General features: G+C 35.9%; 4 protein-coding genes across 4 annotated transcripts in view; 3 read left to right on the top strand and 1 right to left on the bottom strand.

The window, feature by feature from the left end:
* LOC115236478 overlaps positions 1 to 1,526 on the bottom strand; it is a 6,485-nt gene extending 4,959 nt beyond the window's left edge. Inside the window, exon 1 of the mRNA XM_029808962.1 lies at positions 1,288 to 1,526. Coding sequence (XP_029664822.1) covers positions 1,288 to 1,455 — 168 coding nt within the window. The 5' untranslated portion in view covers positions 1,456 to 1,526. The remainder of the gene's footprint in view (positions 1 to 1,287) is intronic.
* Positions 1,527 to 4,945: 3,419 nt separating this feature from the next.
* Positions 4,946 to 7,188, top strand: LOC115236486. The gene is made up of 3 exons (XM_029808974.1): positions 4,946 to 5,250; positions 5,603 to 5,878; positions 6,259 to 7,188. Exons 1-3 carry the CDS (start codon positions 5,016 to 5,018, stop codon positions 6,798 to 6,800), a joined length of 1,053 nt encoding a protein of 350 aa, XP_029664834.1. The 5' UTR covers positions 4,946 to 5,015; the 3' UTR covers positions 6,801 to 7,188.
* Positions 6,922 to 14,519, top strand: LOC115236490. The gene is made up of 8 exons (XM_029808979.1): positions 6,922 to 7,139; positions 7,591 to 7,861; positions 9,772 to 10,012; positions 10,365 to 10,640; positions 11,021 to 11,447; positions 11,638 to 11,901; positions 12,353 to 12,623; positions 14,163 to 14,519. Exons 1-8 carry the CDS (start codon positions 6,922 to 6,924, stop codon positions 14,517 to 14,519), a joined length of 2,325 nt encoding a protein of 774 aa, XP_029664839.1.
* Positions 14,520 to 18,285: 3,766 nt separating this feature from the next.
* On the top strand, positions 18,286 to 26,116 carry LOC115236491 (tetratricopeptide repeat protein 25-like). Its single transcript, XM_029808980.1, has 5 exons — positions 18,286 to 18,549; positions 20,356 to 20,580; positions 21,044 to 21,714; positions 24,953 to 25,270; positions 25,668 to 26,116. Exons 1-5 carry the CDS (start codon positions 18,362 to 18,364, stop codon positions 26,114 to 26,116), a joined length of 1,851 nt encoding a protein of 616 aa, XP_029664840.1. The 5' UTR covers positions 18,286 to 18,361.
* The last annotated feature ends 1,466 nt before the right edge of the window (positions 26,117 to 27,582 follow it).

The following is a 27,582-nucleotide window of genomic DNA, read 5'->3' on the forward strand; positions in this document are numbered from 1 at the left end:
CTTTAATATAATTTGAAAATTTTTTCAAAATATCAAAGAAAAATATTGATTGGTGGGGGTATTTCAAAAAATTTACCATTTTTTAAAAATCCAGATACGCCATTGTAAAGTACATTTGAAACCATAAAACTTTTGTTTAAACAATTTTTTCATATTTCTTTTTGTTTCAATAATATTCGCTTCGGAATGTGAAAACCGATTTTTTCTAAAGGGTTGTTTTTACCCCTGAAACCGATTTTTAGCACCAACAAAAAATCGTTTTGTTATTAGGGACTACTATTCTATAATTATGCAAAGTTTCAGATTTTTTTGAATTTTTGCGTTGCCGAATGTTCCTTGTTAGCGGATGGAACGGACGATAATTTGTGCGCTGCTCCTTAAAAAAAAATTTTGAAAGGTGGACGCTGTCCGCAGGAAAAGTTTAGGAGCACTTTTTCTTTTGCTAATTTTGGAAGTGGAAAGAAACCGTCATAAAAAGACGACAAAGAAGACTTTGGATGAAAAAATGACACACAATGATAACCAAAAAGAACAACAAGATCATGTCAACTTTGTCACATAATCTAGTCGCTAGTTCTCATTGGTTGTTTACAATGCCTAGCAACAAAATACGCAGAGAAAATAGCACTCGTTCTATCAACGAAAACCGTCAGCGCTACACGCAGCGCTACTCGCAGCAAGCAACTTTTCTCGCTGCGTAGCCTGCACGGTGGCTGGCAGGGCTCCTCACAAGTAAACTTGCACGAAAAATCGCATCGTGGAAAACTAGCTTAACGCATATTTTTAGATGATCACATTCCGCTCCGTTAAAAAGTTCTAATAAAAAATTAAATAGAGATTGCTGGTTTCATCTCTCTATAACGATACGGGAGGATTAAAAAGATATTAATAAGTATCTTTTTTACTAGTAGAGAAAATGTTCACCAAATTTCATTTTTTGTCCAAAATTTGAGAAAAAAATACAAACCTAATTTTCACTTCCCTTTTGAAGAAGTGTAACTTCTCAGAGATGGATATAGGAGTATATGTTTATATGAAAGACTCCCCCCCTCCCTTAATTTTCGACAAAGAATTATCTCCTATAATTTTTATCATTTATTTAGAATCACCTTTTATAACGTAGACAATAAAAAATTTATTTTTAGATAACAAAATATTAATGTTTCAATTTACCAAAAAGAGGTAAACTTTCAATGGGGCCTGGGCATCATTCTTTGTAAAGAAAATTACATTTCATGATTTTGATGATTAGCCTTAATGGACTAAGACGCGTATAGATCGAGTTACCTTTTCTCCGCGCGAGAAAGCGACGGCCCACCTCTGGAAACCGCATACTAGTTCCTTACTTGTGACGTCCCTGTCAGGATCGCGCACGACGGTCCTAGTGACGACGAAGGAGAAGACCCGCGTGCCACTGCGATCGTGCAGCTGCGCGAACCTATACAACAAAGCCATCACCGCATCTCGAGGACACTTCTAACCCGATGGTCCGCGATTACAAGGAGTCGTCTTGATTGATTTGTAGGAATCTGAAAATGTAATATTGTTTATCAATCGCAATGGCAATAATCGTTACTTTAACATATAATATATAATATATAATATTGATAAGAATAAATTCATACAATCTTTAAAAGAGAAAGACATTCTATTGTGTTTCAAACGCTTTTTTTAGAAACTTCTTCAATATTTTTTAATTTTGCATATTTTGAAGTATTTAGCAGTTTTTGACAATAAACGCGCGCGCGCGATAATTACCCAGACAGCACAAAACGTCCTCAGGATCATCCTGAATATGTCCAGGATGGTTCAGGATATTTGTAGGATGTTTTAAGATATTATTATAAATATATTTTATGAAAATTTAATATGCATACATGATTACTTTCGGTTATGTAGGCTATTTAATATAATTTAGAAATTTTAAGTATTGTAATAAGTATTAATGTCCTATAAATGTCCCCTGGATAACCCCTGGATGTCTGTAGGATATCTGCCCTGTCTATTATATTGGATGTCCTTTGGATTTCCAGAGGATATATACATGTGCAATTAATTGTTAACATTAATTTCGTTTAATATTAATAATTGAATTTGATGCGCACATTTTCATATATTCAAAATTATTATTTATTTAATATTTCATGAGAAATGTTACTATGCGCAACATTCCAAAAACTTTACAAAAAATAGTATTCAACCGCTAGTTTGTTTGTTTACCGCTATGCGACGCGCGAACTCGTATTTGAGATTTGGTCATGAGAATTATATAAAGCTTGCAAAGAGCAACTAACAGGAAATTAAAAATATAATTATTTTTTATCAGTTCAATTTCTGATGCAATCCCAACATAGGGAATTCAGATATTGGATTGTTTTGAAAATATTACATGACTCAAACCCGGAAGCCAAACCTAAACTATTCATGTACAGCACGAAAACCTCAAATATTAAAGAACGTGAACTATTTTTAGTATTAGATTTTTAGTATTGGTAGTAAATAACAGAACGCAATCTTAATTTATATTTAAATTTTAGAATTTGTTCTTTTTAACGTGTGAAAAATATCCCTAACATATCCTATAGAAATCTTTAAGATGTTCCACAGGATCTCCCTGGATTATCCAGAGGCTAGTGTACGGCTATTATTTACTCTTCCTCAGGACATCCAGAGGAGATCCGAGGATTAAAATAGGATATCCTCAGGATATCCTACATGTATGTCCTGGATGCCCTTTGGACGTCCTAAGGACATCCTTGTGCTGTCTGGGTAACTTCTTACTTAATAATTTTCATGAATACCGCAAAATCTCGGAAATGTAAAATATTTCATTGAATATTCTCTTTGAGATTTAAAGAGCGATAACTAAAAAATTCTTATCCAATTTCCTCGCAGTTTTCGAGAATCAATCCGTAGCTGTAATCCGTTTTCATTTTTAAATATACTATAATGTCCGTAATGGCCTTTGTGGTACTTGTCATCGTGTATAACGCTGGTACTGCTAATATTGAAACGGACAAGACTCAAACGGTAGTTTTCCAATGAGGGAAGAGCGAAGAGAAAAGCGACCTGGTTTCGGGAATAGCAACTATCTTTGACGTTGCCTTTTGAAAACGACAATTGCGAATACGCGTTTTAAATTCCGCTTTTAAAGTGACGTATATTCTCTTATGTGAAAAGAAATAATCATAATTTGCAGGGTTGGGAAATAATATGTTACTTGTAATGCCGTTATCATTACAGTTACTTTTTTCGGTAACTTTATAAAAGTAACGGGAAAAGTAACTTCGTTACATTTTTCGGTAATGAATAACGACTTCAACAGTTACTTTTATCCTTACTTTTTTTGATTTTATTTGGCATAATTTTCATACAAAGGAACATATTGATAAGAGTGTTGGAATGCAGCATTACATGAAAATTACTGGAAGCTCTTTTAAATATTTTGTTTCTTTCTATTTTGTAAGGCGAATAGCACATATAAAATAATGTTTAAAAATTTTTAGTGTTTAGTGTACATTTTTAGTGTTTAATTTTATATTGTGTTAAAAAAAATTGTATGTAAAGTTTGTATTGTATATAAAAAAAGTAACGGAATAAAAGAGATAGACTATAACAAATATATATCAAATTAAATGGTTCAAACTGAACTCGACACAATAAAAGTTGTAGTGCTGTTTGAAACAAATACAACAATGTACAATTTAATGTAAATATTTTTTATATTATACGAGTTTTATCGGTTTAAAATATCGCGGGTGGCGTCTATCTTTTCATTTTCGGCCTTACAATATGGCCAACTTCTGACTCGAGTCTTATGATCAAATGACAACATGACATACGTCAATCTTCAATGCACTATCTCTTTTAGTTTAAAAGATTTAATTTAAAAAGATAAAAAGATAAAAGGGGATGGCCATTTTTGGTAGGACTGTATATATGTATATATATATATAGGAACATATTGATAAGAGTGTTGGAATGCAGCATTACATGAAAATTACTGGAAGCTCTTTTAAATATTTTGTTTCTTTCTATTTTGTAAGGCGAATAGCACATATAAAATAATGTTTAAAAATTTTTAGTGTTTAGTGTACATTTTTAGTGTTTAATTTTATATTGTGTTAAAAAAAATTGTATGTAAAGTTTGTATTGTATATAAAAAAAGTAACGGAAATTATAACAACTCGTTACTTTTCGGCTGTGTCCCATAATTCACTGCCAGTACTGGGAATCTATAGTATACGTAACATATATTATAGATTTCTAGTATTGGCAGTAAATTTTGGAACACGGCCTTTGATTAACGGTAATGGTAAAGAGTTATTTTTTAACCTTGGTAACAAATAACGGTAACGAGTTACTTTTTAGAAAAAGAACGGTAACGGTAACGAGTTATTTTTATAAAAAGTAACTTTCCCAACCCTGATAATTTGATATATTTTAATAACATTGCTAATCGATTCAATAAGAATCATTAAATAGTTATATCTGATAGACTGTGCTATATTACCTACACGCTATTGATATAGATTCGTAAATATGGGAACAGATTGAATTTAACACAATATACTTTGTATCGAATTACATTCCACGTTAAGCTACATTTTGGAATTTAGCGAGAGTCGGAATATCGCGTAACCTCTATAATGTATACTCGTTTGTATTCGTCTATCTTCACACAATATATACCATCCATTTTCCATGTCTGGATGTCATCTAATGCCAAAAATTGTGATATATATCCAATAAATTATGTAAATGTAATTTAAAAGATGTTAATTACATAAAAAAAGCAATTATGTGAAAATTAACTCTATAAGATTTTATTATATTTCTTTCGTACATTACGTCAGAAAAATTTATTGCTTAAAAAAGAGATATAGGTAGGTTCTTGATAATTTTTCTTTTTTTACTTTGAATTATCTATTCTTTAATGGGACAATATTAATTTTTGGCAACGTGCTATACATGAATTATGCCTTTTTCTTCTTGAAAAGATTCAATAAATCGTCATGTCAGTGTCGAAGAGGGAAGAAGCTCCCGAAGTCTTCAGGGAGGCTATTCTTTATCGTGAATGGGGCTATCGACTGGCCAGTCTGGGCAGATACCCCTTGGCCATAGATTATTTCGAGAAGGCATCTAAATCGGTCGAGGACCTCAGAACGTTAATCGGTCTCTGTAGAACGCTCATCAAACACACGAGATACGTTGCCGCGGAAAAACTGTCGGAGAAATGTATGAAAATAGGTACGGTTGCAAGAAATTTTTTAAAATGTAAAACGGCATAAATGCTGAGGGCGCTTTTTGTTCTCTGTACTTTCTTGATACGCTTTATTGCAATTATTCCTTATTATTCATTATTTCTATTTATTTTATTTCTTCTTTTTACGTTTATGACTGTAACATTCTTGTCTTCAGTTTATTCAGAATTGTTCTTCTTCACATTTCGTTCGTTTACATGTTCAATTTATGGAATAATGTGTTTATCCTATAAAGAACCGTGCTAGAGATAAACTCGCTTAAGCATAGCATCGATTAATTGTCTTTCGCTTGATAAAATAGCGGGCGCTTGATCTTTGCGATCGTATCTCGGTTGCAGATCCCGGTCATTACAAAGCGCGGCAGATGCGGATGGAGGCGCTTTTCCAGATCGGTGAGTTCGGTTCCAGCCTGGCTCACGCCTACGAAGGCATGCGACGGCACGGGATGACCTTTGAGCACGGTGTCTATCAGACGAACGAGACTGTTGAAGATTGTATCGGCCTGAATACGTCTCCTATGGCACTCCTGCTGCTATATCCGTGGATACAACGGTTGTGCGAGCACCGTGAGCTTCTGATCGGCAAGCTCGAGGTAGAGGAAGACGAGTTCGAAGGTGTGTATTGTGTGTTTAGAATAAATCTCGCCGGTATCGTCGCTATTCATCCTCAAGCGACGATAAGGTGAGAAAATAGTCTTCTCGTAGAATAGCGTTTTGCGTTTTTTACGAGAAGAGATTCAATTTTCTCGCTAGAATAAAGCACGAAAATATTTTGTTTCTTATCAAATCTTTTACCGCTATGAAATTAATCCAAGTAATTATGAGGTGAGTATGAAGCCAATACTTTTTAGCGCTATAATTTAGGAAAATAATCACATTCTTTTAAAAAATCTATTAGCGTTGAAATATTAATATTAAATATGCTGCTATAAAAAAGAAGAAAAATTTTGTTTATCGGTTTGTTTATAGTGGATGTAGATTGGCTTTAATCGTAGGTATCGATGAGGATAAGGCAAGATTTAAAGTAAACGATCCGGAAGTGCAACGTCAAGCGCAGATGAAAAGACTGCAACGCGTCATAGCGAAATTGGATATGGGTGGCTTGACGACCGATAAGGATTTTCTCGAGGAGATTGTGAACCGTCCGGAAATCGTGGTTTCACCTAGTAAGATCTCGACTGCCGAGCTGCTCGCTCTCGCGAGTACGTGCCATCGAAACGCGATGAACCTGCAGGAGCTTCTCCGAATGAGACGACCGCTTTACATTCTGCTCTTCCAGCGACGGAAGATTTCGAAAGGATGCAAAATGATGATTGAACGCGAGCGAAAATTGCGCAGGAACATCATCGTCTTAGAAGCGGATTTTCTGTTGCACCGCGTGCACGTCGCGAAGATCACCAAGGATTACCCTACCTTTTTCAAGTCAGTAGTGACATCTGAATCATTCAATGAATTGTCGATATATTATATATGCAATATTTCGAATGTTCCTTCGTTGAAACCGAAATACAATATTTGTCGAATTTTATATTTTTAGAATATTCACGAAAGGTAAAATGTCATAAAACTTTGTAATACAGTTTAGAAAATTTAGTCTTACTTTTTACATCAGACTCATAAATCGTATCAAGAATAAATTTGACTCGTACTCGGACAAGATGTTTCCGCTAAAGCAAAAGTGCCTAGACGCGCTGTGTAAAATGGTGGCATGGGTATACATCGACATGCGTAATTTGATGTGTCTGGACAACGAGAAATTGAAAACGAGATATTTAAAACATCACTTGGGAATACGAGTTGTGACATTGCCACGAGACAGCGATCTCGCGTGGATGTCGACTGTGAATCCGAAGGAGACGCTGAAGATGTTTCGTAGGTATATAATTTATTCATAAGCAACTCCTTTTTGAGCAGGATATATTAGAATATCTGATAAAACTCTTGTACTATCGATTTTTCCGAAACAATAATTTCTTGCGTTTCATATTTTTCTAAATTTTATTTCATTTATCAGCATATATTTTTTATAAGAGAGAGAGAAAGAGAGAGAGAGAGAGAGAGAGCTCATATTCCCTTTTAAAATAATTTAAAATAATATATATACTGCTTTTTTATCTCTCTATTTATAGCATACACACAATTATAATAATGAATTATACAATTATACAATAGGTAATATAACATTTATCAACATCATAAATAGATAATTTATGCATAGAATTTCTGATGTGATAATTACGTTGTACGCGATTAATCTGCTACGATAATTTTCATCTAATTGATTAATATTCCGAAAATGCTTTCAATATTTGCGACCTGGAGAGTAGGAGATTAGCCATGGCATCCACGCCTCTCGAACTTGCCTGGCTGCATCATGAATTTTGCAAGTTTCTTATCGACATTCATCGCTTCGATTTGGCCAGATTCTACGCGAAGAAGGGTCGCGACATAGCGCAGAAGGCGGACTGCGAAGAGTGGGTCCTGAACATCGATCATCTGATACTGCAAATAGAGATTCATCAGAATAATCGGAACGAGGCGAGAGACGCCGCAGTTTTAGCGCTCGCGTGCGCCAAAAAACTTGGTATCGATTATCTGGTAAAAATAAAATTTCAAAATTAAAAATAAAATCACAATTTTGCGACAACACGAGCTCATAATAGCGTCGCTTTGCATTCGAATTTATTCTACCGATCGATACCAGATTACATATCATTTAAAATTGGCTCGCGGGTCTAAAAAGATATCTCGGAAAGTGGCGAGTAATATGGATTCGTTCGTAATCGTAAGAAATCTTTACTCGATCGCAATATTTAATAATTTGCATTAATTTAATCCTTTCTCTGGAGCAACGCGCGTCTTGGTAATTTAAATTTTTTATTGAGCTATGTCTAGAGCTGTGCGCAAATTACATTCATCGAAGCATTACACAGATCTGCATAATTTTATATTTTTTTTGCGGAATGGAAAAAACAAGTAGTTTTCTATAGTTTTTTTTGTACGCTAAATCCAAATCCGCAAGACAAAATGGCCTATCACGTCAGATTTTCGAGAAAAGTGGGGTCGAAACCCCAAGAAACATGTTTTTCATCATTTTTGAAAATTCGTAGCAGACAAACCCCATATGTAACAGACTTCAGACAAGGCTCAAATAAAAGCTTGAACATTGTACTTTAATATAAAAATATCGAATTTTTCACCGCAGGTACCATCGAACCTCAAGCGCGCTTTGTTTTTAGATGTAGTCGCACTGTCAAGTAGAATTGTCAAGTAGAACGATTGCCTCATGCAGTGTTACTTGTAATGCCGTTATCATTACAGTTACTTTTTTCGGTAACTTTATAAAAGTAACGGGAAAAGTAACTTCGTTACATTTTTCGGTAATGAATAACGACTTCAACAGTTACTTTTATCCTTACTTTTTTTGATTTTATTTGGCATAATTTTCATACAAAGGAACATATTGATAAGAGTGTTGGAATGCAGCATTACATGAAAATTACTGGAAGCTCTTTTAAATATTTTGTTTCTTTCTATTTTGTAAGGCGAATAGCACATATAAAATAATGTTTAAAAATTTTTAGTGTTAAGTGTACATTTTTAGTGTTTAATTTTATATTGTGTTAAAAAAAATTGTATGTAAAGTTTGTATTGTATATAAAAAAAGTAACGGAAATTATAACAACTCGTTACTTTTCGGCTGTGTCCCATAATTCACTGCCAGTACTGGGAATCTATAGTATACGTAACATATATTATAGATTTCTAGTATTGGCAGTAAATTTTGGAACACGGCCTTTGATTAACGGTAATGGTAAAGAGTTATTTTTTAACCTTGGTAACAAATAACGGTAACGAGTTACTTTTTAGAAAAAGAACGGTAACGGTAACGAGTTATTTTTATAAAAAGTAACTTTCCCAACCCTGATAATTTGATATATTTTAATAACATTGCTAATCGATTCAATAAGAATCATTAAATAGTTATATCTGATAGACTGTGCTATATTACCTACACGCTATTGATATAGATTCGTAAATATGGGAACAGATTGAATTTAACACAATATACTTTGTATCGAATTACATTCCACGTTAAGCTACATTTTGGAATTTAGCGAGAGTCGGAATATCGCGTAACCTCTATAATGTATACTCGTTTGTATTCGTCTATCTTCACACAATATATACCATCCATTTTCCATGTCTGGATGTCATCTAATGCCAAAAATTGTGATATATATCCAATAAATTATGTAAATGTAATTTAAAAGATGTTAATTACATAAAAAAAGCAATTATGTGAAAATTAACTCTATAAGATTTTATTATATTTCTTTCGTACATTACGTCAGAAAAATTTATTGCTTAAAAAAGAGATATAGGTAGGTTCTTGATAATTTTTCTTTTTTTACTTTGAATTATCTATTCTTTAATGGGACAATATTAATTTTTGGCAACGTGCTATACATGAATTATGCCTTTTTCTTCTTGAAAAGATTCAATAAATCGTCATGTCAGTGTCGAAGAGGGAAGAAGCTCCCGAAGTCTTCAGGGAGGCTATTCTTTATCGTGAATGGGGCTATCGACTGGCCAGTCTGGGCAGATACCCCTTGGCCATAGATTATTTCGAGAAGGCATCTAAATCGGTCGAGGACCTCAGAACGTTAATCGGTCTCTGTAGAACGCTCATCAAACACACGAGATACGTTGCCGCGGAAAAACTGTCGGAGAAATGTATGAAAATAGGTACGGTTGCAAGAAATTTTTTAAAATGTAAAACGGCATAAATGCTGAGGGCGCTTTTTGTTCTCTGTACTTTCTTGATACGCTTTATTGCAATTATTCCTTATTATTCATTATTTCTATTTATTTTATTTCTTCTTTTTACGTTTATGACTGTAACATTCTTGTCTTCAGTTTATTCAGAATTGTTCTTCTTCACATTTCGTTCGTTTACATGTTCAATTTATGGAATAATGTGTTTATCCTATAAAGAACCGTGCTAGAGATAAACTCGCTTAAGCATAGCATCGATTAATTGTCTTTCGCTTGATAAAATAGCGGGCGCTTGATCTTTGCGATCGTATCTCGGTTGCAGATCCCGGTCATTACAAAGCGCGGCAGATGCGGATGGAGGCGCTTTTCCAGATCGGTGAGTTCGGTTCCAGCCTGGCTCACGCCTACGAAGGCATGCGACGGCACGGGATGACCTTTGAGCACGGTGTCTATCAGACGAACGAGACTGTTGAAGATTGTATCGGCCTGAATACGTCTCCTATGGCACTCCTGCTGCTATATCCGTGGATACAACGGTTGTGCGAGCACCGTGAGCTTCTGATCGGCAAGCTCGAGGTAGAGGAAGACGAGTTCGAAGGTGTGTATTGTGTGTTTAGAATAAATCTCGCCGGTATCGTCGCTATTCATCCTCAAGCGACGATAAGGTGAGAAAATAGTCTTCTCGTAGAATAGCGTTTTGCGTTTTTTACGAGAAGAGATTCAATTTTCTCGCTAGAATAAAGCACGAAAATATTTTGTTTCTTATCAAATCTTTTACCGCTATGAAATTAATCCAAGTAATTATGAGGTGAGTATGAAGCCAATACTTTTTAGCGCTATAATTTAGGAAAATAATCACATTCTTTTAAAAAATCTATTAGCGTTGAAATATTAATATTAAATATGCTGCTATAAAAAAGAAGAAAAATTTTGTTTATCGGTTTGTTTATAGTGGATGTAGATTGGCTTTAATCGTAGGTATCGATGAGGATAAGGCAAGATTTAAAGTAAACGATCCGGAAGTGCAACGTCAAGCGCAGATGAAAAGACTGCAACGCGTCATAGCGAAATTGGATATGGGTGGCTTGACGACCGATAAGGATTTTCTCGAGGAGATTGTGAACCGTCCGGAAATCGTGGTTTCACCTAGTAAGATCTCGACTGCCGAGCTGCTCGCTCTCGCGAGTACGTGCCATCGAAACGCGATGAACCTGCAGGAGCTTCTCCGAATGAGACGACCGCTTTACATTCTGCTCTTCCAGCGACGGAAGATTTCGAAAGGATGCAAAATGATGATTGAACGCGAGCGAAAATTGCGCAGGAACATCATCGTCTTAGAAGCGGATTTTCTGTTGCACCGCGTGCACGTCGCGAAGATCACCAAGGATTACCCTACCTTTTTCAAGTCAGTAGTGACATCTGAATCATTCAATGAATTGTCGATATATTATATATGCAATATTTCGAATGTTCCTTCGTTGAAACCGAAATACAATATTTGTCGAATTTTATATTTTTAGAATATTCACGAAAGGTAAAATGTCATAAAACTTTGTAATACAGTTTAGAAAATTTAGTCTTACTTTTTACATCAGACTCATAAATCGTATCAAGAATAAATTTGACTCGTACTCGGACAAGATGTTTCCGCTAAAGCAAAAGTGCCTAGACGCGCTGTGTAAAATGGTGGCATGGGTATACATCGACATGCGTAATTTGATGTGTCTGGACAACGAGAAATTGAAAACGAGATATTTAAAACATCACTTGGGAATACGAGTTGTGACATTGCCACGAGACAGCGATCTCGCGTGGATGTCGACTGTGAATCCGAAGGAGACGCTGAAGATGTTTCGTAGGTATATAATTTATTCATAAGCAACTCCTTTTTGAGCAGGATATATTAGAATATCTGATAAAACTCTTGTACTATCGATTTTTCCGAAACAATAATTTCTTGCGTTTCATATTTTTCTAAATTTTATTTCATTTATCAGCATATATTTTTTATAAGAGAGAGAGAAAGAGAGAGAGAGAGAGAGAGAGCTCATATTCCCTTTTAAAATAATTTAAAATAATATATATACTGCTTTTTTATCTCTCTATTTATAGCATACACACAATTATAATAATGAATTATACAATTATACAATAGGTAATATAACATTTATCAACATCATAAATAGATAATTTATGCATAGAATTTCTGATGTGATAATTACGTTGTACGCGATTAATCTGCTACGATAATTTTCATCTAATTGATTAATATTCCGAAAATGCTTTCAATATTTGCGACCTGGAGAGTAGGAGATTAGCCATGGCATCCACGCCTCTCGAACTTGCCTGGCTGCATCATGAATTTTGCAAGTTTCTTATCGACATTCATCGCTTCGATTTGGCCAGATTCTACGCGAAGAAGGGTCGCGACATAGCGCAGAAGGCGGACTGCGAAGAGTGGGTCCTGAACATCGATCATCTGATACTGCAAATAGAGATTCATCAGAATAATCGGAACGAGGCGAGAGACGCCGCAGTTTTAGCGCTCGCGTGCGCCAAAAAACTTGGTATCGATTATCTGGTAAAAATAAAATTTCAAAATTAAAAATAAAATCACAATTTTGCGACAACACGAGCTCATAATAGCGTCGCTTTGCATTCGAATTTATTCTACCGATCGATACCAGATTACATATCATTTAAAATTGGCTCGCGGGTCTAAAAAGATATCTCGGAAAGTGGCGAGTAATATGGATTCGTTCGTAATCGTAAGAAATCTTTACTCGATCGCAATATTTAATAATTTGCATTAATTTAATCCTTTCTCTGGAGCAACGCGCGTCTTGGTAATTTAAATTTTTTATTGAGCTATGTCTAGAGCTGTGCGCAAATTACATTCATCGAAGCATTACACAGATCTGCATAATTTTATATTTTTTTTGCGGAATGGAAAAAACAAGTAGTTTTCTATAGTTTTTTTTGTACGCTAAATCCAAATCCGCAAGACAAAATGGCCTATCACGTCAGATTTTCGAGAAAAGTGGGGTCGAAACCCCAAGAAACATGTTTTTCATCATTTTTGAAAATTCGTAGCAGACAAACCCCATATGTAACAGACTTCAGACAAGGCTCAAATAAAAGCTTGAACATTGTACTTTAATATAAAAATATCGAATTTTTCACCGCAGGTACCATCGAACCTCAAGCGCGCTTTGTTTTTAGATGTAGTCGCACTGTCAAGTAGAATTGTCAAGTAGAACGATTGCCTCATGCAATCCGATTGCAAAATCGTTGCAAACAGTAAAAATTTTAATCGCGGATTCAATACATGAGATTAAAAGTGCTTAATCGCACTAAAAATGTTTTTTTTTATTTGTTAAAAATAAATATTGTTTAAACAATTTTCGAAAAATAACAATTTTTTACAAAATATAATCTTCTCATTTATTAAATTCACTATTGAACTTTTTACTATTAGCAATGCAGTCGGTCTTGCAGTCGGACTGAATGGAGCAATCGTTCTACTTGACACAGTGCGACTACAGGGATTTGAGCCCTATCTAAAGTCTCTTGCACATCGGATTCGTCTGCTACAAATTTTCAAAAATGGTAAAAAACGAGTTTTTTGGGGGGTCCCATTTTTCACGAAAACCTGACATGATAGGCCATTTTGCCTTGCGAATTTGGATTCAGCGCACAAAAAACTATAGGAAACTATTCAATTTCCACAGACCGCAAAATCATGCAGATCTGTGTTATCACGGGTCACGTTATGTCTGTTAATAGAGCAAAATGTGATTCTTCTCGGCACAGTTTTGGCCTCTGTTATATTTCTTTAAACATGTTAACAATCATTGAAGAGTTTGTTTCTTCTTTTTATTCAAACGCTATGCATTCCTGTTATTCATCGCCAGAGTTTTTTTCATATCGTAAAAAAGGAAAAAAATCATTTCTCGAAAATACATTCTCTTTGTAAAGACAAACGACTCTCTTTCGCGAGAGCGGTTCTCTCCTTTTACAACGCGACACAATCGAGCCGCTGACGTAGGAATAGGCAAAGGGATTTCCCGTTTAGAGAGACGCGGTTAATTCAAGAGCCGATCTCATAACGTTTCCGCAGATAGATTTCTATGAAAGGGCCATAAAAGCTGTGGACGAGCTGGACGTAGAGCGGATCGGCGACTTTGACGACGTCACTGCCAGGCAGCAGCTTATCCTCGAGCTGATGCCGAAGGAGATGAAGGGGGAGGTGGATTTTCTGTGGCGGCGTATGAACGTCGTGCCTGCCGAGAGACGACTCTCTGTCATGCCGGGCTGCAAGCCGATCGATCGAAAGTTCAAAATGCCCTGCATGCGAAGGACCATATTGCCCAGTCCGCCGAAGGATCCGAAAAGGGACGCCAGGATCGTTCTGTTGAAGCAGTACGCCCCGTCTCACAAGCGACCGGGTTTCGTGAATTTCGAAGAATTCGAATGATCAATCCTTGACGAGAAAATGCAAATATTTTCATTGTATTGCCCGGCGTTATTCATTGCGAGACAAATTATCACTGGATAATCAAGACTTCTAATAAAAGTCAATAAACGTCATTACGGTATTAATGTATTCGTTCACTTTGCTAGTGGCTATTAAAAACTATGGATTTTGTCGAACAAATTATTTGCAGTTTTTATTTGTCACTAGAGGGGAGACAACTTATTTAAAGAAACCCACATTTTAAAATTTTATTCTTTTATAATTTGCACACACAAAGAGAAGATACGTTATATATTACACAGTTCAACAAAAAATAACTTTTTTCAAGCACAAAGAGAATAATCATTTATCTCATATATTAATCATGAATATCCAATTAACCATAATCGGTACAAATTTCTTTTGTATTATTTGGCAAAGTTTTAATAATATATACAACTTTGATTGCAATAAAGTATCTGCATCTCTAAGTGATTGCAATAAAGTCTTCTCTAACACATTGCACACACACACACACACACCCACACCCACACCCACACCCACACCCACACCCCCACCCACACCCCCACCCCCACACACACACACACACACACACACACACACACACGCGCACACACGCACGCACGCACACGCACGCACACACAGACATATACTATAGATATAAAATACTTATTAAAATAGCCTTTTCTTGCAACTCTAATCGCAAATTTCTCAAAATTGTGATGCGCTGAGAAATTTAGAAACCGGAATCGTATTTAGTGTAAAAAAATCGAAAATAAGTATTCTTTTTTGTTACACTGTATTTTAATTAATATACAGGGTGTCCCAGACCACCCGTACACCCCTTTTAAAATGAAAATAAATGGTTTTTATAAAAAATCGCGAACATTTTTTAAGTAAATCGGGTATGCTCTATCGAATGGTGATATTTTCAACTTTTGATTCCGACCGGAAATACGCCATCCGGACCGAAAGTTGAATTTTTTGAGGGAAACATAGTACCTTTTATTACAGATTCGAATTGTACGTGAAAAAATAAGAAACTTTTGTATCAAACGTTTTTTCTGAAAGTGCCTCTGTCAACCTTAAAATTGAACTTGATAATTTCATCACAGTTACTATGAACTTCAATTTTAAGGTTGACAGAGGCACTTTCAGAAAAAACGTTTAATACAAAAGTTTTTTATTTTTTCACGTACAATTCGAATCTGTAATAAAAAGTTCTATGTTCCTCTCAAAAAATTCAACTTTCGGTCCGGATGGTGTATTTCCGGTCGGAATCAAAAGTTGAAAATATCACCATTCGATAGAGCATACCCGATTTACTTAAAAAATGTTCGCGATTTTTGATAAAAGCCATTTATTTTCTTTTTAAAAGGGGTGTACGGGTGGTCTGGGACACCTTGTATACACTATGGAACAATTAAGTTTCGAGACTTCAGTATAAAAAATTTATTTTTAATCATACAAACCTTAGACAGTTAAAAAGTTTCAAAGTAGCCATCACCTAACTCGACATACTTATTTCAACGTCTCCGCCATTGTTCAAAGTAACTCTGATAGTCCTCTAAAGCAAGCCCTTTCAAAATTTGATTCACGTTTTTGTTTATGTCATCTGTAGCTTTGAAACGTTACTCTTAAGGTACAAATTTATATGCTGCAACCTCGTGCAGCAAAGAGATCACGTGATCGAAATGGACGAATCAGCGGCCACACCGTCGTTACTCATTCGTCCATTTCGATCACGTGATCTTTCTGCTGCACCAGTTTGCAGCACATGAAATTGTACCTTTATGCATAGCTGAACTCTCCGTAGACTTCTTGAATCATTTGTAACGGTTCTATTGGAGACTTCTCTAATTTAACGCAAAATTTAATGTCGGCGCGTTGTCAAGCGTTCCTTCCATTACATCGATTTTTAAACAAAATTTTATAACACAATTTCGCGTGACTATAGTTGCTTTCCATTTGCACTCAAGTGATACTGAGTCACTCATAACTTAATTTTTCGACAGAGTATGCTTATTTTTTTTAATATTCGTAAAAATAAACTCATCCAGCGATATTATTTTTTAAATTTCTGTCGCAATTTTAAAAGATTAAACTTTAAAATTGCACTGTCGAATAAATAGACCGGGATTTCGACATCGCGCCTCCACTACGACATTAAGAATTCTCAATCGATGTCGCAGCTTGCTACTTTACTACGATCGATATTTTAATCGTGATCGCGTATATGATGATTTCTTTTTTTATTCGCCGTGCATCATCGCGCCTCTCGTTATCCTCGCATCTGGTGACGCCCATTTCGCCGTGACGTATGGTCGTTTTCCAATAACGACATCGTGCCTCTTCAATCCGAGTTGTGCAACTTTCTGGCCGGAGAGCTACCGGAAGCGTCGTAACGGAAATCTCTTTACCGCGCCGACACTTTAGTTTCAACTCTCTTCCCTTTTCTTTCCTTTTTCAGTCGTTACCGCCTGAAATTCTAATCTCACTCTCTTTTCGGTTCTCCGCTCCATTCGGTCAAATTCTCCGGTAACGGTAATTTTACCGTAACAGTACACCGACTGTTAATTGGCGAGATAATTAATTAGCAACCGCGCTCATGGAAACAATGTAATAATTGATTGAGTAGACAAGAAATACATATGTATTTTTGTAATTGCGTATTTTGGAATTTAATAAGAGCCTTCATATTTCCGAGATATAAAGATCTGACATTTGACCGATATATGAGAAAACATGTCATACCTCGTGTGCTGCATTTTTCTGAAACTATGCGTCGAGAATAACACAAGACGGATAGCTAAGATCATTCGAGAAGCAAGGTGCTAACGTAATGTGCTTTACACATGAAGTTTACGAAGATAGATTATTTCTTGTATACAAGAGTTTATAGAAAGTCTGCGCAGTTACACTAGTCTTCCCGGTATATATCCCTATCTTTTTTCAAAAAATTGTTGATCTTTTTTAGATGAATTGTATTTATTTTATAAAATACCCCACGCTAAACAAATTTTATTTTATAAAGTTATTTTCCGATGCAAAATATTTCCTCTACTTAAATTAGAAAACATTTAATTTTTTAAGAAATTAATAATTTTTGCTTCCTTATAGAAGAAGTTTTGTTTTCGTGCCAAATTTTTTTTCCAGTTTTCTATGTCAATGTGTTTAAAATGTTCCAAAATGTCGAAAAATCATATTTAAAAAAAATGTCTGTATATATATATGTATGTACGGAATGTACATTGTATGTACAACCTCCAACTTCCGCAATTTTTGAGATATCGGGCTAAATTTCTTAAAATAAATAGGGTATTATTAAAGGATGGTTGGTATTGAATTTAAGATCGGTGAAAAGGTTTATTTTTTATAAAATTTTAAATTTTTTGAGGAATGTTTGTACACGCTCTAACTTTTGCAAATTTTTAGATATCGAGTTAAATTTTTTTACATAAATAGAGTATTATTAAAGGATGATCGGTATTGAATTTTGTGAAGATCGGTGAAAGTGTTAATTTTTTATAAAATTTTGAATTTTTTGAGAAATGTCTGTATACGCTCTAACTTTCGCAAATTTTGAAATATCGGGTTAAATTTTTTTACATGAATAAAATATTATTAAAGGATAGTTGGTATTAAATTTGGTGAGAATCGATGAAAAGGTTCATTTTTTTATAAAATTTTTAATTTTTTGAGGAATGTCTATATACATTGTAACTTTTTATCTATATGAAGAATCGATTTGAATGAGCGAAATTGGTTGCGATAGTTACTTCCGACCGAAAGACAAATCGCGGATATCTCCGATCGGAGAGGGAAGCTTACTGGCGGTATGAATGGCTACTTCTGGCAGATTGGAGCTTAACGGCGTCGCGCGCGATCTCGATGTCACCAAACGGACTGTGGAGAATGCGGAGAGTCGTGCGCGTCTTCAGATAAGGCCAAGCGTTTCGAGGCTGTCGCGTGAAAATAACCGGCAATATGCGCAAGCTCTACATCGTCAAGCGGACGATTTGTACCAACGGTAATCAATATCCATTTAATGATATTAAGTAGATGGGACGGTATTATAATCTTACGTCCCGCTTCATATAACTTTTGATTAACTCAGTTAATTTGACGCGAGCGTGACGTTAGTCTCGAGAGAGTCCACGTTGGATAATTCTAGAATGGATCGCTATTTTTGGGGTTACATCGAAAGTGCATTAACCCCTTAACTATCTCTTTTTTTCTTTTTTTTATAATAGAAACCTAAATTACACGTTTTCCTAATAATATCTACGTGCCGTTGTATAAAAGGATGCTCAATTGTATCGGATTATGAATGCATGTAACAATAAGAGAGAGAAGCCTATTGTGCTGCTTGACGTTTATAATTTTCAACTGGAAATTTGATCTGGATGCATGAATCCTATTATCTTAGTTACGTCAAAAATGTCAATATTTTAAACGGATGTAGATTGATCGACATGTACATATGCGAAATGAAAAAGTTTCTCTGTAAAAAGTTAGAGAATTTTCTATTTTAAATATTATATTAGAATATTTCTCAAGTGCATTTGAATAAATTGACGATTAAAGCGTTCATTCAATTAATACTTTTAGCTAAAATGGAAATTTCTCTTCCTTTGATTAGATATTCATATCATATTTTATTTTATTATATTTTCATTAACTGCAAAAGCTTTTATCGGATTATATGAAAGATTATAGAAAGGCGAAGTTATCGAAAAAACGCGGGGCGTTTTGTTATAATTTTGCCATATCAAACATTTCAAATTTAAAATTTACTACAAAAAATAACCTATCATTATTGTCACTAAAGTACAAGCATTTTGGCCGCTGCGAGAAATAGGTCATGGTGAATATCGGAAATGTTGTCAATACATCATTTCTTTGAAAGAACATTTGATGAGAATATCGCTTTACAAACGGCCGATGTTTAGTTTTTTGCGGATAGCCATGAACGTTTTAACACTACAAATAAATAACTAAATAAATATATATCTTCTCTCTCTCTTCCCAATAAAAAAATTCTCAAGAATCTGCAATTTAATTCCACTGTCAATAAGACAATATTTTTTTTATAATCTCACATCTGTGAATGTTGTAATTATACTCTTCTCCATAAAAAATTTGGTTTTTGAGTAAAAAATTATATTATTAAGTGCTTTTATTAAATTAGATTTTAAATATGTTTACATATATTGTATATATATACAGGGTATATCTGAAATGATGCACTAAACTTTAGAAGCGTATTCTAGAGGTCAAAATAAAACTTTTTTTTCTTATGAACATGGGTCCGCAAATGAATCCCCCTCCGAGCTAAAATTCGAAAATGTGTGAAATACGTTTTTATTTTTTCATTTTAGTGGCTTACTTTACTTCATAATTTACTGGGCTATACCAAATTTCAACTTTCTGCCATTTTTTTTTTCTGGAATACAGTCAATTTTTAATTTTTTCCCCAAACTTTAGGAGCCTCTAGCTCGGAAGAGGGTTCATTTGCGGACCCATGTTCATAGGAAAAAAAGTTATTTTGACCTCTAGAATATGCTCCTAAAGTTTAGTGCATCATTTCAGATACACCCTGTATATATATATATTAATATAATATTTAAACTTATAAAATTTTATTTAGCAGTTATTACTTTATTAATAGATATTGTCTAAATAAAATTTTATGAGTTTAAATATTATATTAGTTCGTCTGTACATGAATATAAAAGATCAATAATAAGAGCTTGATAATGAGAATAAACAAGAGAATTTAAAATTTAAAATTGAGAAATGAGAATTTAAAATTTTGCTCGCATAAAATGCACAGTGGTGAATATGAGTCAGCATTGGTGCTATATCATCGAGCGGCTATTGTATGCCCGCACGACAGCAGTCACAGTGTGGCAGCACGACGTACCGCGGCCACGATAAACTCATGGAACCATCCGGAGAAGAGCTTGGCGAGGCTTTCGCCGAGTACGAAGTATGATGCAATCTCAAAGGTAACTTCAGTTCCCGAGAGTTCGGCGTTCAAAACACGCGATGTTTCAAAGTCTTGTAATAATCTATCGATTATCCCTGATATCTTCAAGTAAGTGTAGAATTAACTTGCTTATTAATTAACGTAAATATCACAGAGTGCTTCAAAATTTTGCGATGAAATTCAATTTCATTATTAATCTTAACTTCAAAGATTCTTTCACATATGAATCTGAAACTGTTTTTTCATTGCAATCTTTTGAGATTCAAGATTAAACCTCTCTCTTTCTCTTTCTTAGCAATTACATCTCAAAATAAAATCTATAATTAAAATTATAGAATATTAAAGCTCTTAAAAATCGAAAAAAAAAAATTTACTTTAATTTAACCGAACGATACAATTGCATTATTTAATTGCGCCCTAAAAGTTTAATTCGCCAAAAAGTCACAAAAGTTCACTCTTAATGACTCGAAATATTGATATTATTAAGTTTCAATTTTCTGATCAAAGAGAGGATGTGTCTATTCTTTTTTAGATATCTCGACATCCGCAAGAAGATCTCCCAGAAAACTTCCCCCGCACTAGGTTCATTGAGCTCCCAATTGACTCGATCCAGAACGATATTGAAGCACATAAATAATCGTGCCAACGCCATGTTAAAGAATTTGAAAGCTAATTTTAACGCTGGCAAAATGAAGGCCTCGTTGAGATTCGCTGAGGATTTACTGACGTTATCGTCCGGTTTGGAAGATCCTCATCGATACACGATACCAGCGTATCGATATTTATCTCTGATCCACATCGCCTTGGGAAGGCATGATCGAGCTTGCAGTAACGTCGCCATGATGGTGCGCTTGGCGAAGAGAACCAAGGACGTCGTTCTCCTATCGAAAGCTCTCGTGACTCTCGGCAAAGTACATCTCAGTTTCGGTCATCTGGAGGTCGCCGCTCGTGCTTGGGAAAATTTGTCGATCCATGTCGATCATCCGGTGCCGCGAGCCTGGTTGCATCACGAGATCGGACGCTGCCATTTGGAGATGGGGAAGTACGTCGAGGCGTTGCGCAAGGCGTCACAGTGCCGGGAGTGTGCGGAAGAGGCGAGTTCGAACAAGTGGACCTTCCATGCGGGTTTACTGCGGGCGCAGTGCCTGGCGACGCTGGGTCGTTTCGCTGGTGATGACTCCATTTCTCAAACTATCGCCCCGAGTCCCTTCAAGAACGTCTCCCCCGTTCTTCTTCCTGGCTGAATTCCTCAGCCAAATAAATTTTCTCTTGCGAAATCCTGGAAAAATTGTGACGCATCGTTGCCAAATACCTCGTTCTTTTCTCTCGAAATTTTCTAAACTTTTAAACTAATCTTTGACTTTATTCAGAATTTTTTTACTTAATATTGCGTTACACTCTACGCGATTTTAACTCTTCAAAAAAATAGCGCGCAATTTTCACAATTTTATGTTATTTAAAATAGTCGAAAAAAATATCTCAAATATCTGGTTATATCAGAAATATATGGTTGAACTGCAAAAACGAGAGCAAAGAAGAGGAAAGAAGCAGAGTGTAAAATACAACATTTTCCTCTGGATATATATATATTCGCATTACCCGATGTATACATATACCGCGGGCAAGTTGAAATATCTTATTGACACGCACACGACACGCACACGCACACGCACACGCACACGCACACGCACACGCACACGACACGCACACACACACACGCACGCACGCACGCACGCACGCATGCACACGCACACACGCACGCACGCACGTACACGCACGCACACACGCACGCACACGCACACACGCACGCGCACACACGCACGCACGCACACGCACACACGCACGCGCACGCACGCCCACGCGCACACGCGCACGCGCACGCGCATACACACACACACACAATCGGCTCTTTTCAGGGCTCCTATGATATACAAATCCGACCGAGCAACATCTCCGCGGTATACATCAGGTGGAGGGGCTATTTATTCAGGAAATCATTGAAACACTCCGGTATAAAATCAAAATCGAAATCACGAGAAATCGGTTAAAATTAGAAAAAAATCTTTTGTAATCGAAATCACGAAAATATCATTGAAATAACTTGAAATCAGAATGAAATCTCTGAACTTTTGAAATCAGTATGAAATCACGTAGAATCAAAAATGATTTCAGAAATCACTGATCAAATCGTATGAAATCACATTAAATCACATGGTTTTCTAATTGCTTGAAGTATTCATGAAATCGATAAAATCATTTGAAATCGACTTCAATCTGAAATCACTTGTTCATCGCAAGACGCGAGCAATACGACTTTGCAGTGAAGGGGATACGCACACAAGTGTGACCAGTGTACATGTAATACGCAAAGCGCTCTACGTATTATATGTACACGATTCACACTTGTGTGAACCCCTGTTGTGACAGCCCTCCACTACAGAGTCGCGTCGCGACGATATAGTACGAGAGCTGTATGATAAGTATCTGTGTTAGGGAAGGAAACGCATTTAAAAAAAAATTTTTTTTATCTATTTCTCAACATAGTCTCCTTTCAGCTCGATACACTTAGTCCAGCTATTCCAACCTTTTTTTCAACCCTTATTCCAACTTTTTTAAGCCATCCACACAATATGATTTGTCGAACTCTGCGAATCGGGCGCTTTTCATCAAAAACAGATGTTCGGCCACGCTTGCATTCATTGAATCAATATCTGATAGTAGTCATCGAAGGTGCATGTTCCTTATAAACGGCATGCAACTTCACTTTGATTATTTCCTCACTCTTCCCATCCAAAAGAAGGAAACTGAACGATATTGCTCTTTTTCCACGGTTGCAAACAAATACAAACTTTCCCACTTTCTTCACGATTCTTGCTTGTACATGAAACCGTCAACTATATTTTTTTTATTTGAACTCGAACATTGCGTTAATCATGAATATTTGAAACTGTGTGAGAATATAAAAGTTGTAAATGAGAGTTTCAATCGACGTTTCAGAAGGAGTCTACATATTATATTATTTTTATTATTATTATTTTGATTATTAGTTTATTCTTTTTTAACCACACACACACACACACACACACACGCACACGCACACGCACACGCACACGACACGCACACACACACACGCACGCACGCACGCACGCACGCATGCACACGCACACACGCACGCACGCACGTACACGCACGCACACACGCACGCACACGCACACACGCACGCGCACACACGCACGCACGCACACGCACACACGCACGCGCACACACGCACGCACGCACACGCACACACGCACGCGCACACACGCACGCACGCACACGCACACACGCACGCGCACACACGCACGCACGCACACGCACACACGCACGCGCACACACGCACGCACGCACACGCACACACGCACGCGCACACACGCACGCACGCACACGCACACACGCACGCGCACGCACGCCCACGCGCACACGCGCACGCGCACGCGCATACACACACACACACAATCGGCTCTTTTCAGGGCTCCTATGATATACAAATCCGACCGAGCAACATCTCCGCGGTATACATCAGGTGGAGGGGCTATTCATTCAGGAAATCATTGAAGCACTCCGGTATAAAATCAAAATCGAAATCACGAGAAATCGGTTAAAATTAGAAAAAAATCTTTTGTAATCGAAATCACGAAAATATCATTGAAATAACTTGAAATCAGAATGAAATCTCTGAACTTTTGAAATCAGTATGAAATCACGTATAATCAAAAACGATTTCAGAAATCACTGATCAAATCGTATGAAATCACATTAAATCGCATGGTTTTCTAATTGCTTGAAGTATTCATGAAATCGATAAAATGATTTAAAATCGACTTCAATCTGAAATCACTTGTTCATCGCATTCACTAGTGCATAGCCCCTCGCGTCAGGTAATGCGAATGCCGGCGGTATGTCAACTTTGAAGCTTCATATCTCGGGCACGGCTTGTGCAAAAGACACAAATAGATAATGTTTTGAAAACGTTTGACGTTAGCTATAAGAATATGCAATAAAAAGTACAGATTCCCATTAAAAAATTTAAAGTTAATCTTGGCAGGGGTTTTTAATCGCAAGGTCATACAAATGTCAGCATCATCTGTCCTCCTTGATATCTTACAATTTTTATCTAAAACGTTTTCCCGTATTTTCCATATTTTCCGAGATATTTGCCTGGGACAATTAAAATGAAACACCCTATAAATATTCTACAATTTGAATCTTTCTCTCCAATTTAATATATTTGAGTATTCAATCCAATATTACTTCACTGATATCGCGCAGTATTTTATATAAGAAGCGGATAGATTCATCCGCCGTTCGTGTAAACTAGCATGAATTTATGTATGTGAATGCAAAATTATGGAAAGAGATCTCCGTGCATGACTTTCCCTAAAATGAACTCTGCTTCGGACAGAGGCGCTCGAAGAGCTGCGAGTCGCCGCAAAGATTAGCGAGGAGGAGGGTGATACCCCGATGCTGTCTTACATCCGAGATCTAATCAAACAGCTGAATCGCGCTCTGCGCGAAGTCACGTTCGACGAGGATCAATGCTTAAAGGATGCTCTTCGAAGGTTATCGCCACGGAGCGAAGAGACTGGACTATTCGAGGGAAACGAAGCGATAACAACTTTGGGAATTAGGAGAATGTCGACTAGCAAGGTGGACGACGCTTTAACGCCGTCGTTTTATTCCGACTGCCTGGAGGACGAGTTTCTCGATCCGCATAAAATAGGTATCAAAGATCTCTTAGGGTAGAGAGATAGCTCTATATTTATAGCTCTATATTTATAGAGATTCTATTAAAATTTTTTTTAATTGAAAAAGAATATAAAGCGTAAAAATAATCCATTGATAGATCCGTTGTTTCAAAAAATTATAACGTAAAGAAATAAAAAATTTGTTTATTTGAAGGTATAAAAACATTAAGTTTTGTTGTTTGAATGTAAATTGGACTTTATATGAAATTAACATTCTTCATATTATTTTATAAGATTAATATATATGTATATATATATTTTTATTTGTTTTTTTATTAAATAAACTTTTTTATTTTGTATATTACACGTTTCTTTTGAAAATATACATTATTTGAATAAAAAAGAATCTCCAAATTTGAAATATTAATGCAGATAACGAGTCAAGTTCGTTGGACAGTGCGAGATCTTTCAGAAGTAAAAGGACTAATCTAACATACGTAATCGAGTCTCGTACAGATGTTTCAAGTCGAGGCAAGCTCGACGACGAACTGGCGGAATTTTTATCACGGGGATCAGATACGACCTTCAGAACGTGTTATATAGAATCCAAGCATTTCATCGACGAAGAGAAAACATCGGCCTCTTTAAAACAACCAATTGAAGAGTGTTCTAGTAACGTCGAGACAAATGGCGGACGAGTTGAATGCAAGACAATCAGGATCACGAAATCCTGCGAGAATGGAGGGTGTACCTTTGACTTTGACAAGACAAGTCAAGACGTTCGAATCTCGCACGGATCTCGTAGAACGCGAAAACTGGACAACGAAAAAGAATCTGTCGTCCGCGAGGCATTTTTCGATTCAGTATCCGTTCAAAGCTAAACTCGCTTAAACTAAGGAGGAGAATTTAAAATTTCGTTATGATAAGAAAGAAGAATAGGAAAGAGAAGGCAAAAAGACGCCGTTACAAGCACGATAAAAAATCTTAAATTTCTATTTCTTTTAATGTAATTTTTAAAATTCACGATATAATAAATCAAAGGTGAAGCGAAAACGCACAATTTGTGACTTGCTATCAATGAATTGTGACAGCGCGTTGATTGCGCATTTTTTTTCATATTCACGAACCGCATCTGATTGCATAGTGTCCACTCGATGTTTGCGTCGAATCACACTTTATTTACTGTTTCGAGATGTATCGTCCGTATGATTATGCCTCAACGAGCGTCGAATGAATTACCAGGCAACATTAATGATTGCGATAAATAACTTTTTCTCGATATTCGTGTCTTCGAAGCAGTACAATTTTGACTGAAATTTGATATCTAAATAAATTCAGCTGATGATATAACGTGGTAAATAATCTCTATAAAAATTGTCGTTTTTTCTTTTATTTCTTTATCTGTTTGCAATGACGGTAAATTATTAGTTCGAATCCTTTCATAGAAATTGAAAATAAATAAAAAAGAACTTTATTGGAAACAATTAATACTTATCTGTTATAATTGTATGTCATAGAATAAAATTATAAATATCTCATTGACATTTTTCCATACTATTAATTTTACTAGTTTTTCTTAGAAAAAAAGTCTTTATATATTCAAAGACAAAGTTTTTAAAGAGATTACTTCATATCGTGCGACTATTACAAACGCATCTGAGATTGATATTTTATAAAAACTCAGCTATGTAAAATGACCGTGATGATACGATAAACAAACCAGCATTTACTTAAACGCGTTTATCGCGCTCATGGGTAGATACACGCGCCTCCAAAATTCAATCAAATTCGATGTCAAAGGGTGTAGCGGCATGGAAAGTATCAAACTTGAAGAGCAATCCACGCGTGTAGGCGTGACAGCTCGCCGGCGTAGCATGGTAAAATATGAAAGAACGGCAGAAAAATACGAGGAAGAAGAGAGAGAAGAGCGCGGGATTCTCAAAGCTACCTGTTGAGCTACTTATGTGTTCTCAGCAGAGGCCTCTTTGTCGAGCTGCCAAGGAAGTGAGGGAAATAAATTGTGACACATGACAATTTATAATATGCGAAATCACGATTGCAACCTTCCAATCGCTGTTTTAGGTTGCAGCTGCAAAAATGCGAATTTCAAAATATCGTATAACGAGCTAATTATTTTCAAATTAGATTGAAAGACCTCGAACCTAATTACGGGATATAAAGTAGAATTCTAGCATTATATGTATTTTTATTGCGCGAAAATGTCTCAGTTATTGCAATACAAATAAAAAACAATTGTGTAGTATAAAAGTATAAAACAATAAGTATAAAATAGTCTAAGATAAAATAATATTTCTTGAAAATTATAAGTAAATTAAAATTTAATAAT

This window comes from Formica exsecta, unplaced genomic scaffold, assembly GCF_003651465.1.
Source record: "Formica exsecta isolate Colony F162 unplaced genomic scaffold, ASM365146v1 scaffold25, whole genome shotgun sequence".
Lineage (NCBI taxonomy): Eukaryota > Metazoa > Arthropoda > Insecta > Hymenoptera > Formicidae > Formica > Formica exsecta.

Excerpts from the sequence above, each read along its gene's own strand:
- LOC115236486 (XM_029808974.1), top strand. The coding sequence starts at position 5,016 with ATGTCAGTGTCGAAGAGGGAAGAAGCTCCCGAAGTCTTCAGGGAGGCT. Across the intron at positions 5,251-5,602 it reads GGAGAAATGTATGAAAATAG|ATCCCGGTCATTACAAAGCG; the intron begins GTACGGTTGCAA and ends TCTCGGTTGCAG. Across the intron at positions 5,879-6,258 it reads AGAGGAAGACGAGTTCGAAG|GTATCGATGAGGATAAGGCA; the intron begins GTGTGTATTGTG and ends CTTTAATCGTAG.
- LOC115236490 (XM_029808979.1), top strand. The coding sequence starts at position 6,922 with ATGTTTCCGCTAAAGCAAAAGTGCCTAGACGCGCTGTGTAAAATGGTG. Across the intron at positions 10,013-10,364 it reads GGAGAAATGTATGAAAATAG|ATCCCGGTCATTACAAAGCG; the intron begins GTACGGTTGCAA and ends TCTCGGTTGCAG. Across the intron at positions 11,902-12,352 it reads ACGCTGAAGATGTTTCGTAG|GAGATTAGCCATGGCATCCA; the intron begins GTATATAATTTA and ends CCTGGAGAGTAG.
- LOC115236491 (XM_029808980.1), top strand. The coding sequence starts at position 18,362 with ATGGCTACTTCTGGCAGATTGGAGCTTAACGGCGTCGCGCGCGATCTC. Across the intron at positions 18,550-20,355 it reads GCGGACGATTTGTACCAACG|TGGTGAATATGAGTCAGCAT; the intron begins GTAATCAATATC and ends TAAAATGCACAG. Across the intron at positions 25,271-25,667 it reads TCTCGATCCGCATAAAATAG|ATAACGAGTCAAGTTCGTTG; the intron begins GTATCAAAGATC and ends ATATTAATGCAG.